At 62.8% G+C, this 16,688-nt stretch overlaps 2 protein-coding genes across 2 annotated transcripts; one reads left to right on the forward strand and one right to left on the reverse strand.

The window, feature by feature from the left end:
- The first annotated feature begins 1,551 nt into the window (after positions 1–1,551).
- PLK1 (polo like kinase 1) lies at positions 1,552–6,877 on the forward strand. The gene is made up of 10 exons (XM_053992294.1): positions 1,552–2,116; positions 2,244–2,412; positions 2,490–2,634; positions 2,986–3,079; positions 3,574–3,793; positions 4,276–4,434; positions 4,516–4,593; positions 5,082–5,236; positions 5,667–5,849; positions 6,182–6,877. The coding sequence occupies exons 1-10, from the start codon at positions 1,736–1,738 to the stop codon at positions 6,386–6,388; spliced, it is 1,791 nt and encodes a 596-aa protein (XP_053848269.1). The 5' UTR covers positions 1,552–1,735; the 3' UTR covers positions 6,389–6,877.
- A 259-nt stretch (positions 6,878–7,136) lies between these two features.
- On the reverse strand, positions 7,137–15,474 carry ERN2 (endoplasmic reticulum to nucleus signaling 2). The gene is made up of 21 exons (XM_053992291.1): positions 15,463–15,474; positions 14,866–14,938; positions 14,673–14,745; positions 14,413–14,535; positions 14,226–14,327; positions 13,728–13,989; positions 13,545–13,623; positions 13,315–13,465; positions 12,801–12,922; positions 12,469–12,645; positions 12,130–12,379; positions 11,783–11,873; positions 11,124–11,313; positions 10,837–10,936; positions 10,483–10,682; positions 9,672–9,819; positions 9,437–9,564; positions 9,135–9,258; positions 8,813–8,880; positions 7,692–8,734; positions 7,137–7,661 (listed from the first exon to the last, which is right to left on the reverse strand). The coding sequence occupies exons 2-20, from the start codon at positions 14,866–14,868 to the stop codon at positions 8,543–8,545; spliced, it is 2,583 nt and encodes an 860-aa protein (XP_053848266.1). The 5' UTR covers positions 14,869–14,938; positions 15,463–15,474; the 3' UTR covers positions 7,137–7,661; positions 7,692–8,542.
- Between the last annotated feature and the right edge of the window lie 1,214 nt (positions 15,475–16,688).

The raw sequence follows: 16,688 nt of genomic DNA on the forward strand, positions 1-16,688 counted from the left end.
CTTCTCCTGGCGGGGGGGGGGGCCCAGGAGCCAGCACCGGGAGTGCTGGAGACCCTGGGCTGGGGGACTTGGGCTGGGGGACCTGGGCTGGGGAACCTGGGCTGGGGGATCTGGGCTGGGGACCCTGGGCTGGAGACCCTGGGCTGGGGGAACCTGGGCTGGGGGACCTGGGCTGGGGGAACCTGGGCTGGGGAACCTGGGCTGGGGGATCTGGGCTGGGGGACTTGGGCTGGAGACCCTGGGCTGGAGACCCTGGGCTGGGGACCCTGGGCTGGGGGATCCTGGGCTGGGGGACTTGGGCTGGAGACCCTGGGCTGGGGGATCTGGGCTGGGGAACCTGGGCTGGGGGACCTGGGCTGGGGGAACCTGGGCTGGGGGATCTGGGCTGGGGGACTTGGGCTGGAGACCCTGGGCTGGAGACCCTGGGCTGGGGACCCTGGGCTGGGGGATCCTGGGCTGGGGAACCTGGGCTGGGGGACCTGGGCTGGGGAACCTGGGCTGGGGGACCTGGGCTGGGGAACCTGGGCTGGGGAACCTGGGCTGGGGGACCTGGGCTGGGGGAACCTGGGCTGGGGGATCTGGGCTGGGGGAACCTGGGCTGGGGGATCTGGGCTGGGGGACTTGGGCTGGAGACCCTGGGCTGGAGACCCTGGGCTGGGGACCCTGGGCTGGGGGATCCTGGGCTGGGGGACTTGGGCTGGAGACCCTGGGCTGGGGGACCTGGGCTGGGGAACCTGGGCTGGGGGAACCTGGGCTGGGGGAACCTGGGCTGGGGAACCTGGGCTGGGGGACTTGGGCTGGAGACCCTGGGCTGGAGACCTGGGCTGGGAGATCTGGGCTGGGAGATCTGGGCTGGGGGACCGGGACTGGTGTCAGCGGGCAGCGTGCCCGTGGGGTGAGGGGGACGGGGGGCAGTGAGGGCAGGGACAGCCCCTCAGGACTGCCACACCGTCACCCGAGGGGCAGCAGGGTGGGGGGTGCCTACGATGTAAAAACCGGCCCAAGGGCGGTTCGGGGGCAGCCGCGGGAATCCCGCCGGGAACCGGCAGGACATGGAAGCCGCGGGGAGCGGGCGGTGCCGCCGCAGCGCCTCTTCCGGGGAAGCCCACGCCGGCTGCAAATCGCACGGGAATGTCCTCGGCGGAGCGCCTCGTGCCCGCGCGCGGGGGTCCCGCGGGGCCGCGCTCGTCCCGGGGCTCGCCGGCGGGAGCGCGCCTCGCGCGTGCCGCGGCCAACGGCCGCCGGCGCACGCGCACACGGCGCGCGCCGCGAGGGGCGTGTCCGAGCGCGCCCGGCCCCGCCCCCGCGGGCGCGTGTCTCGCCCGGCTCCCATGGTGCCCCGCGCGGCGCGTGGATTTTAAATCGTGCGGCCAATGGGGAGCGGCCGCGCGCGGTAACGGCCCCGGCGCCGCCTTCGAACCGCGGCCGGGGCGAGACCGGGAGAGCGAGAGAGAGCGAGAGAGAGAGAGCGGAGAGCACAGGCACAGGGACAGGCACAGGCACCGGCACCGGCACCGGCACGGGGACCGCCCCGCACCGCCACAGGCACCGGCACCGCCACAGGCACCGGCACCCGCCTCTGCACCGGTGCAGGGACACGGCACCCGCCGCTGCACCGGGACCCGCCGCTGCTTCGGTACAGGCAGCGGGACCCGCCGCTGCCCCGGCAGCCGCTGTTTCGGTGCAGGGAGCCGCGCTCCGGCGGTGCCCCAGCGCAGCTCGGCGCGGACACGGCATGAGCGCGCCGGGCGGGAAGGCGGCGCGGCCGGCGGCGCTGGCGGAGCCGGCCCGGGCGGCGGCGGCGGCGGCGGCGGCGGGGAAGGAGGTGCCCAAGGTGCTCGTGGACCCGCGCACCCGGCGCAGCTTCGTGCGCGGGCGGTTCCTGGGCAAGGGCGGCTTCGCGCGGTGCTACGAGCTGGCCGAGGCCGAGAGCCGCGAGGTGTTCGCGGGGAAGGTGGTGCCCAAGTCGCTGCTGGTGAAGCCGCACCAGAAGGAGAAGATGTCCATGGAGATCGCCATCCACCGCAGCCTCTCCCACCGCCACGTCGTCGGCTTCCAGGGCTTCTTCGAGGACGACGACTTCGTCTACGTCGTGCTGGAGCTCTGCCGCCGCAGGGTGAGGGGCCGGGGGGCGGGTGTCGGTGTCCCCGGGTGCGGACTGTCCCCTTCCCCGCGTCCTGCGGTTCTGATCTCATCCTTGTCCCGCAACCCCCGCCCCGGTACTGACCGACCGTCCCCCGCAGTCGCTGCTGGAGCTGCACAAGCGGCGGAAGGCGCTGAGCGAGCCCGAGGTGCGGTACTACCTGCGCCAGACCATCCTGGGCTGCCAGTACCTGCACAGCCACCGCGTCATCCACCGCGACCTCAAGCTGGGCAACCTCTTCCTCAGCGACGACATGGAGGTGAAGATCGGTAAGTGGCAGGGACCCCCGCCCAGGGACCAGCCAAACAGGGCATCTTGGGCATCTCCCGTCTCCCTGTCCCTGCAGGTGACTTTGGCCTGGCCACCAAGGTAGAGTACGATGGGGAGCGCAAGAAGACCCTGTGTGGGACACCCAACTACATCGCCCCAGAGGTGCTGGGCAAGAAGGGGCACAGCTTCGAGGTGGACATCTGGTCCATTGGCTGCATCATGTGAGTGAAACTGCCTTTCAGAGGCTGTGGGGATGGGTTCTGGTCTCCCTGGCCCCTCTGAGCTTCAGTGTGATCCAAAGCTCCAGGTCACTGTCCCCATAGTGCCAAGTCCTGCTGCCAGGCAGCTCCCAACCTTCCCCAACTGAAACTTTCCCTGCAGGGTGCTAGATCCCAACTTCCCTTTCCAGGGGACAGGATCCAGGCACAGCACATGTAGCTGTCAATGTGTCTAATGCTAAGCATGTTCCCTCTGCCAGGAAAGCCCCCGGCTGTGCTTAGGACATGGTCGCTCCTACGCACAAGCTCAGTCTCTTGTGCAAAACTGACACCCTTTTGTCTGGGAATGCCCAGGTACACTCTTCTGGTGGGGAAACCGCCTTTTGAGACGTCTTGTCTAAAGGATACCTACATCCGGATCAAGAAGAATGAGTACACCATTCCCAAGGTATGCTGCTTCCCATGGGGCACCTGTTTGGCTCACAGTGGTGCTTGCTGAGCCTCCTGCTGCAGCCTCTGTGTCTGGCACTCCGTGGGCTCTCACACAGCAGTGCTGGGGGGCTGGTTCAGGTTGGGGTGGTGTGAACCTCATGGGGAGCCAGCAGCTCCCTGCCCCCCAGTCCAGCAAAAATCTGAGCTGGGCTGTTGATGTGTGGGGCTGAATGGACATGGGCAAGCCCGTGAGGTCTGGGCCAGGTCCCCAGCTCATCCCACTGCAGATGAGCTGGTGTTGCTCAAGTAATTTGACCTCAGGCTTTGGGTGCTGTTAGGAGCCAGTTCTCTGTGCTACCCAATTCTGCCTCCCCAGGCTCGTGTCCCGCTTGCCTGATGTGGCACTGGAGCTCTGCTCCACGTGGAGCTTCCCTGGGCTGTGAACTCTGTGCACTTGTCACTAGTGCACATTGTCCCCTGAGCCGTCTCTAAACTCCACCTGTCCCTCAGCACATCAACCCTGTGGCTGCGAACCTCATCCAGAGGATGCTGAGGTCGGACCCTGCCACGCGCCCGACCATCGACGAGCTGCTGAACGACGAGTTCTTCACCTCGGGGTACCTCCCCAGCCGCCTGCCCACCAGCTGCCTGACCATCGCGCCCCGCTTCTCCCTGGCTCCCAGCAGCCTGGAGCTCGGCGGGCGGAAGCCGCTGACCGCGCTCAACAAAGGTGGGTGTGGGTGCCCAGGTGAGGCTGGGCTGCAGGGCTGGACAGAGCCTGCCCGGCCTCCAGCAGCATCCACAGCCGTCAGTGTGCCTCCCTCTCATCCTCTCCTGATCCTCGTGGAAACTCAGAGCATTTGTGGGCGAGGGGGCTCTCCCTGCTCGGCCCAGGACGAAGCACTGCATTTGCTTCAGCTCTGTAATGGGCTCAAACTGACACCTGGGAATTTCCACCAGAATGTGAGGAAGACCTTCTGTGCAGTGCCTGAGCACTGAACAGATTCCCCAGAGAGGGTGTATGGAGTCTCCCTCACTGGAGATATTCCAGAATCCTCTGGACACATCCTGTGCCCTGGAATTACCCTGCTCACGTCCCACCATGGTCCCTTCCAGCATGATCCGTTCTGTGTGTCAGGTGCTGTCTGTACGTCTGGTGCCTTTGGAAACCTTGTCCTGGTCACACCTCACCCTGTTCTCTCTCTGGCCCAGGACTGGACAGCCCTGCACAGGAGCCCTTGCCGGAGAAGGAGGAAGCGGCGGGGCTGCGGGAGGTGGGAGATGCTATCAGCTGCCACCTGGCCGACATGTTGCAGCAGCTGACTGCAGTCAACGCAGCCAAGCCCTCTGAGAGACTAGCAGTGAGGCAAGGTGAGCCTGGGGCAGCCCACGGGCCTCTGGGGTGCACAGCCTGTGGGAAATGTCTCCTAACAAGCTGCTTTCTTCCTGCAGAAGAAGCTGAGGACCCAGCCTGCATTCCCATCTTCTGGGTTAGCAAATGGGTGGATTACTCGGATAAATATGGACTCGGTAAATACCATGGGTGGCAATGCTTCTGGCTTTCCTTGTGTCTGAGGGGGCTGGGAGAGAAGCCTGGATTTGGGCATTTCCTAGGTCTGGGTTTTTAATCACCATATTCCAGTGTGTGTGTCCAACACCACTGCCAGGAATCTTACCACATACCCCAGGAATCCAGAGCAGTGGTGGTCACTGACCATCAGCCCTGGCCACTTTAATGTGGACAATGGTACCTGTGCCTGAGGTGACCAAGCCCTTCCCAGCCTGCACAGGGATCCATGGTGGCAGCAGAAGCTGTTTGTGAAGCAGCTGATGCAAGAAGGGAGATGACAAATCCAGAGGTGGAAAAGTGCCAGCCAGACCTCCCCAAAGAGCAGAGCTGGCAGGGACATGGTGGGGTGGGGTTGGGGAATCCCTGGGGGATAAACCATCTGCCTTGGTACTTCCCACTGCCGGTGGTCCCCTGAGATTGGGGGTCTCATGGGGTCCCTTCTGGGCAGGTTACCAGCTCTGTGACAACAGCGTTGGGGTTCTCTTCAATGACTCCACTCGGCTCATCATGTACAACGACGGGGACAACCTGCAGTACATTGAGCAGAACAACACCGAGTCCTACTTCACTGTGAGGTCCTACCCCTCTGCCCTGAACAAGAAGGTCAGTCCTGGGGACAGGAGCCCTGGCTGGGGGGGTGCTGAGACTCCTGCCACCCTTAGGCTTTGATGGCAGGGTGGGTTCCAGGAAGAAACACTTATTGGAGATCACTGGCACTTTACAAGTTTCCTCTAGCTGGTGACACATGGTCCCAAAGATGGACACTAGCAGCTCTAACTGCTATCTGAGGCTCATTTATGAGCACTTTCACAGAAATTTAAGTGCTCACATGACTTGCACATACCAAAGTGTTCAGCAAAGCGAGTCTGATGTGTTACGGTCAGAGTTAACTTTGAGGATTTCCACAAGTTTTTGCAGTGACACCTCAAGCTCTGAGAGATGTAAGGAGGGTCTAGGACTGTGATGGCAGTCCCTGTACTCCGCCCCGTGCCTGGGGTCACCCTCAGCCCCTCACAGCCCATCCCTTCTGCAGATAACACTACTGAAGTACTTCCGGAATTACATGAGCGAGCACTTGCTGAAGGCGGGGGCGAACATCACGCCACGGGAAGGGGACGAGCTGGCCCGCCTGCCCTACCTGTGCACCTGGTTCCGGACCCGCAGTGCCATCATCCTGCACCTCAGCAACGGCACTGTGCAGATCAACTTCTTCCAGGTGAGGCTCTGTGCAGGGCCGTGCTTGCATGTGGTGCTGCTTGGACAGTGGCAGGAGGGGATGGCCTGAGCCAAGGCTTTGCCCAGGGAGCCCGGCACTGGGAGCTGTCTGTGCTGGTCCTAAGGCCCCCAGACTCTCCTTGCTGGTGAGGGGCCGTGCTCTGGAGCAGCAGGCTGGCTGCTGCAGCCAGCTCTTGCCCTTTGCTGCACTTTGAAGGAATTCTACAGAGGGACCTTGTCACACGCTCTGGGCGCTGCCGAGGTGGCTCATCCAGAGGAAATGCTGCCCCAAGGAGCACAGCGCTCAGTGACCGTGTGTTCTCTCCCCACCAGGACCACACCAAGGTCATCCTGTGCCCTCTCATGGCTGCTGTCACATACATAGATGAGAAACGGGACTTCCGCACGTACAAGCTGAGCCTGATCGAGGAGCACGGCTGCTGCCGGGAGCTGGCCAGCCGCCTGCGCTACGCCCGCACCATGGTGGAGAAGCTCCTCAGCTCCAAGTCTGGCTCGGGCCGGGTGAAATCTTCCACTTAGACCTTGTTCTTGCTGGACTCGACATCTGTGCCAAACTGCCCAGCTGTGGAGGGAGAGGTCTGGCAGTTTCTCTCCCGTGGCCCAGCTGGGTTCCCACTCCTGGGTCTGGGCTCGTTGCCGCAAGGAAGCCCCTGCTGCTGTGGGAATGGTGTTGTTCACTGACTGGTGCCCAAAGGTTTCTTGCTTCCTGCTCCTAACAAAGTGTATTTTTTAATTCCCTACCTAGTTTGTTTTTCTAATTTCCCAAAGCCAAAAACCCAGTTCCAAACCAGCCCTCTCGTTTGAGGTGCTTGGGCCTGCTCTTGAGGGAGCAGAGCTGGCACGTGAGGTGCCTGTGCTCTGGGCTTTGTTTCCTCTGGTAGAAGCTCAGGTAAAGTATTGAACAAGCCCAGGGTGAGATTTGAGCAATCGGCCTTTTAATACTAAAACTCCATGAAACCTCAACTTTTGTATATTGCATAACTTGAATAAAGATTGTTTGACACAGCATCCAGGCTGTTTCACTTCCCTTTGCCTTACTGAGAGAGGGGGCAGCACCTCTCTGGCTTCCCCTCTGAATGGGGCATCCTCTTGCCATTAGTGACAGCCCTGGGCTGGCCTTGCCTCTTCCTTGGCTCAATGACTAATTATGGCTAAAGAATCAGCACAAGTCCTCTCAGGCAGCAGAATCTTGCAGGAGCCCCGTGACCTGGCTGTGTTGCTCTCCCACCACTGCCCCTGCCAACAACTAGAGATGCTCTCAGGCCAGTTTGTTTTTAAGCAGAAGAAGCTTTTTAGTTTTTATTTTTTAATTTTTATAACATTTTGTATAAATATATTCTGAAAAGAAACCTGGTACAAACCCTGTTACCTGTGTAACAAAATCCCACACCCCAGCACACACAGGAATCGGACTGTACAAAATGATTTGCTGTTCCACAGAGGAACTGTGCCCACGGGCTCAGCTCTGGTGCTGGAGGCTGGCTCACAGGGAACACATGCCCACGGGGATGCCACGAACCACAGCACCCATGGGATACCTGCCCTGCGCAGCAGGAGAGGCTGGGGGAGCTGCAGGCATAGGCCTGTCTTTGAGGGAAGGATCCCAGTAGAGAGGAACTCCCTCCTTTGTGCCCAGAGACAACTGTTCCTGGACTGCTGTGCCACCAGGCCTGGCACAGGTACAGGCTGCTGGGAGCCCTAAGGGAGAAACCCCGTTCTGAGCCCAGCTGAGATGCACACTTTCATGGTGGGGCAGGTCCCAGCCCCAGGGCGGCTGCTCGGCCCGGCCTGGCTGGGCACAGCCCAGCTGGGGCCCAGCCACAGCTCCAGTGTCAGGACTGGGGGCCTGGTCCTGGGCACAGCGCCAGGAGCTGCGTCCCCTGGCACAGGAGAGAACCCACGGGACAAAGCTTTCTGTCCCTGGTGAATGTCCCCCAGGACCGATGGCAGCCGGGCAGCTGTGCCAGGGCCCTGCTCTGGCTGTCGCTGTGAAAACACAACGGGTTTTCCTCTTTCTTCTCCAAGCACTGTGCCCACCCGAGACGTCTTTGTTTTCTGACCCAAATGCCTTCACACCTGAGTCTGACTGTGAGTGTTTGCTAAGGTGGTTGCCCAGAGGGTCCCCAGGTGTGCCCACCTCTGCTGCCCCGTGCCCGGCCTGCGGAGCCCCGGCCTGGCCTGGCAGCAGGACACCGATGAGAGAGGGCCTGGGCGGGGACAGTGGCCGTGGCCCTCGGGCAGGACCCGTGGCCCTCAGGAAGGACCCGTGGCCCTCGGGCAAGACCTGTGGCCCTCGGGCAAGACCTGTGGTCCTCAGGAAGGACCCGTGGCCCTCGGGCAGGACCCATGGCCCTCGGGCAGGACCTGTGGCCCTCGGGCAGGACCCGTGGCCCTTGCACAGGACCTGTGGACCTCGGGCAAGACCTGTGGCCCTCGGGCAGGACCCGTGGCCCTTGCACAGGACCCGTGGCCCCCGGGCAGGACCCGTGGCCCTCAGGAAGGACCCGTGACCCTCGGGCAGGACCCGTGGCCCTTGCACAGGACCTGTGGCCCTCAGGAAGGACCTGTGGCCCTCGGGCAGGACCCGTGGCCCTTGCACAGGACCCGTGGCCCCCGGGCAGGACCCGTGGCCCTTGCACAGGACCCGTGGCCCCCGGGCAGGACCCGTGGCCCTCAGGCGCCGTCGCCCCTCAGGCCCTGGCAGTAGTAGGCGTGGAAGGTGCGCTCGTGGGCACAGACGCGCATGGCCCCGTGCGTGTGCAGCAGCAGCCGCGGGAAGCGCGAGGTGAAGTACTGCACGAAGCCCTCGGGGACAGAGCCCAGGGCCACCCGCACATCGGCCGGCAGCTCGTGGTAGTGGTGCTTCTGCAGGAGAGAGGGCGGGGTGAGGGAGGATGGGGACAGTGGTGGTGGCAGGGCCACGGGGCAGCTGGGTGGCCGTACCTTGTTCCTCATGGCCCGCAGCAGGTCACGCACTGACCCCCCCTTGTAGGTGCGGAACTTCCTCAGGTCTGGGGACAGCAGGAGAGACGCGGAGTGAGGGGGGACACAGCCGGGGTGGGGGCTGCCACAGCCCCTGTAGTGCCAGCCCCAGCCCTGCTGCACTGTGGCCTCCCATGGAAGAGTTGCCACCTTTACCTGCCCCGCTTGTCGGCTCTTGGGCACAAGCAGGTGCCTGCTGGCCAGTAAAACCACCAGCCCTTGGAGCCGCAGTCCCTACCTGCTTCACTGGACCCAGTGATGAGCCTGGCCCCTCCATGCTCACCCATCTGCAGCGGCAGGGAGATGTGCATCCTCCAGTTGGTCCTCACCACCGCCCGTCCCCCCGACTCCAGGGCTGAGACGATGGGTCCCTCGGCTGGCTCCTTCTCCACACGGTCACTGACGTCCTATGTGCCCAAGAGGTCGTTATGGCCTCACTCTGCACGAGGTGGCACAGACACCCAGGGACCCCTCACCCCTCCTAAGAGTAGCTCACAAGCAGCATGTTGACCTGACCGCAGCAGCTCCCAGCAGGTTTTTCAGTGCACACCTGCATTCACTGCCGGTGGGACAGCACAGGCTCACCTGGAAGAACTGCAGCTGCTTCTCCTGACTCCAGAAAAAGGGATGCACAAGGACCACAGGGGCCGAGGGCCGGCGCTGGGGCTCGGAGCTGATCATCGCCACAATCAACTCCCTCGCAACGAGTTTGTCTGGGGGTGAAACAAAACAGCAGAGAGCTCGCCCCTGCTGCAGGAGCGGGAGCTGCCCCCAGCCCGGAGCCTCCCCGCGGTGCTGTGTCACTGGGGAAGGCTCTCACCGTGAGCCTCCTCCTGCAGGCAGCTCAGCTGGTAGGAGCCCGCCAGGATGTTGGCCTGGCGCCGCAGGCTGTCCCCAAAGGGGTGCTGTCCCCCCGACACCACGTAGTAGAAGATGCACCCGGCTGAGAAGATGTCCACAGCACTGGTCTGCAAAACACGGGGGCACGTGGGACCCGCAGGCCAAGGGTGAGGAAACCTTTACCTCCCACTTTTCTGTGCTTTTATGTGGACAGTTGGTCATTGGCTGCAGAGCTGCTGGAAAATGCATCGCATGGGGTTCCTGCTCTGCTACCTGGGAGCCCCATCACCCCAGGTCCCCAACAGAGAAGGGGCTTCCAGAGGCACAGCCAGAATTCAGGACTCCACAGCCCAACAGACATGCCGGGGCTGCTGGTGTCCCACCAGCAGGCAAATGGACACCAGCATGAGCCCCAGCACTGCCCTGCCCAGGGTCACGACAGCAGCTGCTTCCAGTGGGAATGAGATCCCCAATTGTGAAGAGAGGAGAAGCGGGACCTTGGCAGCCACCCACAGCCCCTCCAACCTCCCCACCCCAAATTTCTGAGCACTAATGGAGCCTTATGAGACACCTGTGCTGAATACAGTTGGGCACTGTCCCCCAAGGGCAGGGGGATGGGGACAGCCCTGGCAAGGAGCACAGCGCCTGTGTCTGGGCTGGCTCTGGCTCATGGAGCTCTCATCTTAACTGTGCACCCCAGCAGAGTGACCTGAGGCCACAGCCAGCATGGGGGACACTGCCACAAAGGGCCCAAGGAGCACCCGGGGCAGGGGTGGCCACGGCTCACTGACAGGGTTCTCCTTCGGGGCCTCCTGCAGCACCTCGGGCGCGATCCAGCCCTCAGTGCCAGGGATCCCGGAGCGGAGGCTGAAGCTCTGTCGTCCCCCCTGAAGCTTCTTGCAAAGGCCAAAGTCGGAGATGACGGCACGGATCTGCCCGTGGCGATTCGGGACCGAGATGAGGATGTTACAGGGCTTCAGGTCACGGTGCACTGCAAGCGAGGGTGTGGTGTCACCTGGCAGGGCTGGAGCAAACAGGGCTCTGCCACAGCCCCGTGTGCTGCTGACCCCCACAGCCGCTGCCCAAACCCCAAACCCCGCAGCACCCGCTGAGGGGAGGCTGGAGGGGGAACTGCTGGCCCTTACCGATGCTGAGGGAGTGGAGGTGGGCCAGCCCGGACATGGTCTGACGCAGCACAGACACCGGGTCCAGCCCACGGCGCTCAAAGCTGGGGCTCTCCACGTACTGGAACCACACAGGAGGAGAGGAACTAAGCCTGATTTACTGGGCAAAGGCAAGCTGGCTGGAGAGACACCCCACCCCAGCGAGATGGGGGGTGATGCAGAGGATCCCCTCCAGAGGCTGTTTGTGCCCAAGGCTTGTGTTTGCAGGGCTCCCGGGGCCGCAGCAGCAGCCCTGTGCCCGGGCTCACCTCCTGCAGCGTGGCGGAGCACAGCTCGATGGCGATGTAGTGGAACTGCCGGTCCCTCTCGGTGCAGAAGTAGCGGACGACGTGGGGGTGCTCGTCCGACTCCCGGAGCAGCTGCACCTCGCGGTCCAGCAGGTGGACACACTCGGGCAGGAGACGCTTGACGGCCACACGGCGGCCCTCGAACTGCCCCCTGTGCAGAGAGCCCCCGGTGCGTCCGTGCGCAGCACGGCCCAGCCACGCTCACCCAAGGCTCCCCAGCGTAGGTCACCCTGCTGTGACCCCCAAAGCCTTGTCACATCGCCGACAGGAAGAGATCTTCCCAGTGTAAGCTGGGAAATGGAGGGTCTCAATTTTGTATGAAAATGACATCCCTACAGTTCAGTGCTGGAAAAGGGGCTCAGCCAGAGCCTAGGAACCGTGCGAGGGGCCAGAGCAGGTGCAGGGGGTGCAAGGGGGACCTGCCCTGTGTACCCAGTGTCTGGTCAATGAGGGCCATGAGCCTAGCTCCAGGGTGGGTGGGATGAGGACCAGAAGAAGGTGAAGGGGGTGAGCTCTCAAAAGTCCCTGAACCAGTGGCCACCACCCTGAGCTGCCTTGTTGCTATCCCTGTGGCTCCCAGGGAGAAAGGGAGCAGAGTGGAGGCACCCAGTGTCACCCACTTGAAGACAAAGGTTCCTCCAGCTCCATGGCCCAGCACGTCCTTGGGGTTAAAAGAAACTTTCCCAACTACAACCAGGTCTGGTTCTGCATCTGTAATGAAGAGAAGACAGCCGACTTCCAGCCTCCAAGCACTAGTTCTGTAAGGAGGACACCTGTTTCTCTATTCATCAGGCCATTTCTTGGGCCCTACTCTTATGTAGCCCATGCTTATCCAGCAGCAGATCTGGCACCTCCTCCCATCCCAGGTGGGCTGCAGCCCCCTCATCTGTGAGCATCCCTGCACCTGCTCTGGGTGCTGGCATCTCTGGACAGAAGCCCCACAGCCTGCCATTCCCCCTGCACCCACCTTCAGCAGCCACTGGGACAGCTGGCTCTGGGCTGACTGTCCCGTTAGCCGGGTCCTTCAGGCAGGCGGAGGGGCTGGAGCTCTGGCAGAGCTCTGATGCACTTCCCTGGCTCAGCTCCAGCTCCCTGGGCTCCTCAGGGATGCCCTCCCTGGAGACTCGGCCCGAGCGCAGCATCTCCTGCTGCTGCTGCAGGAGCTGTATCTGCTCCTCCAGCTGCTGCTGCTGGGCCACGTGCTGCCGCTGCAGTTTCTGGAACAAAAACCATGGGAATCCTCAGAGCCTGGAGCCACGCTGGGCATGGGCTCCGCTGTCCCTCTCCCTCCCCCACCAGCACTCACCGTGAGCAGCAGGACCAGGATTCCCCCGCCCAGCAGAGCCGTGCCAGCGCCAGCCATCACCAGGTCCCAGGTGCCAGACTCGGGGTACACCTCCACCTGCTCCCCCGGCGTGGGGTCTGGCTGGAGCTGCCCCTCGCTGCGCACAGCTGGCTCCTCCGGGCTGCTCGGGGCCAGGAACTGCAACGCACATCCAGGGCTGGGTGACACAAGAGGCACGGACCACAGGGCTCTTGGGTTTGGGACTTCCTTCCTGTCCTACCCCATGCTGGGGACCCACTGCTCACCCCAAGCAGCACAGACCCTTCAGTGACCCAGCACCCGTCACCACTCACGTCGTCGAACACGGTCCTGGAGGGACGAGCCCTGGGGATGATGGTTTCCGTGGTTTTCCTCAGGTTCTCTGGAAAGGCTCGCAGCATCGTGGTGTGAACCAAAGGAGGCAGCTCATGGTGCCCTGTGGCAGGAGGGGAACAGAGACAACCCTCAGTTCACCTCTTGGTTTCAGCATCCAGCCCTTGCCAGCAGCCCTGGCTCTCCTGGAGTAGGGGGGTTGCTTCTCATGGGACCCCCAGCATGGGTAACTGTGAGCCCTGCTTCAAAGGGTCCCTGCCCATCCCTGCACGGGGTATCTGGCAGTCACTCTTGTGGAGGGGACAAGGACGGGCTGAAAGGAGTCCCAAGCCAGCGTCACCACAGCCCAAGGTGACTCAGCCTTAATCCCATTCACCCCACAGGGCAGAGCAGGTCGGCCTATTGTCCCTAAAGCACAGCAGCAGCTGGGGTGTTCCCCGGGCACCATCTGGGAGCCAGGACATGGGTGAGTCTGTGCCTACCACGGCTCCGCACCTATGAGGAGCCACTGGTTGGGAAGTGAGCTGATGCTGCCCTGCGGGTACTTGACGTCCGTGCTGGGCATGATCTCGCACTCCCCGGACTCCCTCATGGTCACGTCGTCCGTGGTGGGGCCGTCGATCCTGGCCAGCGTGATGCCCTGGGGCTGGGGACGCGGCAGCTCGTGGGGCACCGGGCGGCCGGACGCGCCGCGGCGGCTCCGGCGGGGCAGAGGGCACACTCACCACCAGCGCCACGCTGCCGTGCACCAGGGACGTCACGGCGTAGAAACTGGTCGCGTGCTTTCCCACGTAGAGCGCCGGCCTGCGGGGCAAGGACAAGCATCACCTTCCATCCATCACGGATCAGGGCGGCTGAGCACGGGGAACACGAATGCCACCGGCTGCCACCGCTCAGGAACCACGTACAGCAGCTGGGTCTTGGTGGAGGCGAAGTCCTTGACAGACTGGTAGCTCCACTTGAGGACGTGGATGTCCTGTGACTGGAAGGTCAGATAGCGCAGGGTCTCCATGGCCAGGTTGAGGTGGGGGAGGCGGCGCAGGCTGTCCTGGTGCCACAGGTAGATGCCAACCACAGGTGAGCCATAGTTCTGTGCCCACAGGACCTCCCCGCTCTCCTTGTCCAGGGTCACCACCAGCCCGTCCCCGCTGGAGGCCAAGTGTGCCATTTCTGGAGAGAGTAAGAAGGATGAGGGACGCAGCAGTTCAGCTGTGTCTCCTCTGGTCACCCTCAGCTCTGCCACTGGCCATGGGCCGCTGCCTGCTCTCCCCAGCAATGGGCACAGCTGAGACCTGCTGGCCCTGGCACTGTCACCCCCGGCCCCTGCACAGCCAGAGTCCTGCTGCGAGTGGGCACTGGGGTGCCATGACTGCCACGGCTGCCATGGCTGCTGCAGTTCCACTCACTGTAGTGGTAGGACTCCTCGCAGAGCGGGGCCGAGTACTCGGAGAAGGTGGCATTCCAGCGCAGCTCCCGTGACTTGGTGTCATACATGGTGATGATGTACTCTGGGGACAGGAGCAGGGCACGAGGTCACCTCCAGTGCCCCACTCCTGGCACCAGGTGGTCGACGGGGGCACGGGACTGGCTTACGGGTCCGTCCGATGTAGAGCAAGGGGCTGGATGGGCACAGATCATCCCAGGCCTCTGCTGAGAGGGTGGTCTGCTTCTGCCCTGACTTGGGGTCCACAATGAACCACGTGTCCTGCTTCTTCCCTGAGAAGGAAAATGCCTTCTTTGTAAGGCCCCGCAGCCCCGCCTGTCCCAGGAGCTGCCGCTGAGCTCCGGCCTTGGCCCTCCACAGCTCCTGGCGCCCCGGGCAGCGCCGTCCCGCGCGCCCCAGCGCTCCGTACCGGTGTACAGCACTCCGTCCGAGCCGCGGCACGGCGAGGACTGCACCAGCTCTGGGATGGTGAACGGCAGCTTCTGCAACACAGGGAGCAGAGCAGCTGCAGGGCAGAGCCACCTCTGCAGAGTCACCTCTGCAGAGTCACCTGTGCAGCCCAGGGGATCACAGGATGCCCACAGCCCCACAGCCCTACTGACCATCAAGCCTTCTTTGTTCTTTCCTCCCAGGATATACAGGCTGCCGTCATTGGGGTCTGGAAGGAATGCTGGCCTGGGAAGCACGAGAGAAGGGTAAAACGTGAGCTACTCCCTGCCCTGGGCACCTCCAAGGACACAGAGTGGCTACACTGCAGAATCCCCTTTAGCAGTTTGCTCCAGGGTGAGTCCCTGCAGGACTTGACCTTTCCTGGACACCTGCAGCACTGGATTTGGCAGGAGATAATTCCCACTCTGGTCAGTCCTGGCACTTCCCACAGCCACCCAGTGCCCACCCACCAGGCTGGTGGATGCCCTGCCTGTCTCAAGGACCTCTTGCTGTCCTGCCTGCCCCTGAGCTTTCAGGGGGATTTCCCTCTATTTCTCTCCATGCTGGTGTGTGTAGTCGAGCTGAGAGCTCCTCGGCTGTGCAGCAGGTGCCAGCTCCTCCTCATGTGCCACGTGCCAGCACCAGGGTCAGGGTAAGGTGATGCCACGGCATGGGCTGGGCATTTCATTTCTCTGTGGTTCCCCTTTCCTGCTGTTGCTCCATCAGTTATCAGGGAGCCTCCTGCACTGCCCAGTGCGGGTGACACTCACTCTGCCACATAGACCGGCACCTGCAGAATGGGATCTGAAACAGAGAGTGAGAGGCCACATCAGCAGCGCTCCCGTGAGTGGGACAGCACAACACCACTGTTCACCCAGCGTGGCACTGTCACCCAGCCCAGCCACGCAGCCTGCTTGCCTTTCAGAGCCAAAAGGGACACCAATGCCAGATGCTCACCTGCGCTCGGCTGTGCCTGGGGCCGGGGCTGGCAGTGCACCCCAGGGCTGGAGGCCCTGGCAGCCCAGAGCCCATCCAGCAAGAGCCAGGCCAGGGGAGAATTCCCAAACCCCAAATATGCTCTAGGAGCTAGGCTGTAAGCAAATGCCCCCCAGTCACTACTCACCATCCTTCAGGGTCCACTTGATGTCCCCTGTGCTCTTGCTGACGGCATGGAGGTTCCCATCCAGTGTGGAGATGAAGAGCAGCGTTTCTGGGACAGTCACAGCACCACCTTTGAGGCTCTAGGACAGACACACCGTCCTCAAGAGATCAGTCAGACCTGGGAACAATCCCCCAGCCCGGCTCCTCTGCTCAGCTCAGCTCAGCTCCTGAGGCAGCTGCACCCCCAGTGACTGGCACCACCCGCACCAACGGCCCCTGGCTCCCGTGGCACCACTCACATCCCACCAGAGCTATCCTGGGGCTGGAGCAGCCTTCCCTCTCCCTCCTCTCCCTGGAATAGTTTTCCCACAGGTGGGATGAATTGCAGTGTGGCCGTTCCCAGTCACAACCCTGGATGCCTTTCTAAAGGTGACAAGAGCAGCCCGACCGTCGGCTCCTTCCAGAAACAAACAAGTCTGGTGACTTTTCATGCCAGAGCAGTGATGATTGCTTGCCTGGGCCTTCAGAGCTGCAGGTTTCAGCTACCTGACATTGAGGAAGTAATTGCAAATTCACCTGGGAAGAGGAGCTGCTGCTTCCACGTATGGCGTCTGCATAGCGAGTGCCAGCTCAGCCAGTGCCGCATATGCCAGCCTCACCCTGTTGGCAAACAGGGATGGGCAAACAGCACGGGACCCACATGGCTCTGGCAGTCCCCCAATGCCAGAGATCTGGCAGCAGTGCCTGAGCCTCTGGCTGGCCACAGATTAGCGTGAGAGGCACAAGGACACCCCTGGAGCCCAGCCCCTCAGTAGTCCCCTCGCTGCTCTAGGAGCCGGAGCTGGCAGAGCCTGTCCTGGGGGCCTGTCCAGGCTGTGGAGCAGGGACCAGCCAG

Source organism: Vidua macroura, chromosome 16 (genome assembly GCF_024509145.1).
Source record: "Vidua macroura isolate BioBank_ID:100142 chromosome 16, ASM2450914v1, whole genome shotgun sequence".
Classification (NCBI taxonomy): Eukaryota; Metazoa; Chordata; class Aves; order Passeriformes; family Viduidae; genus Vidua; species Vidua macroura.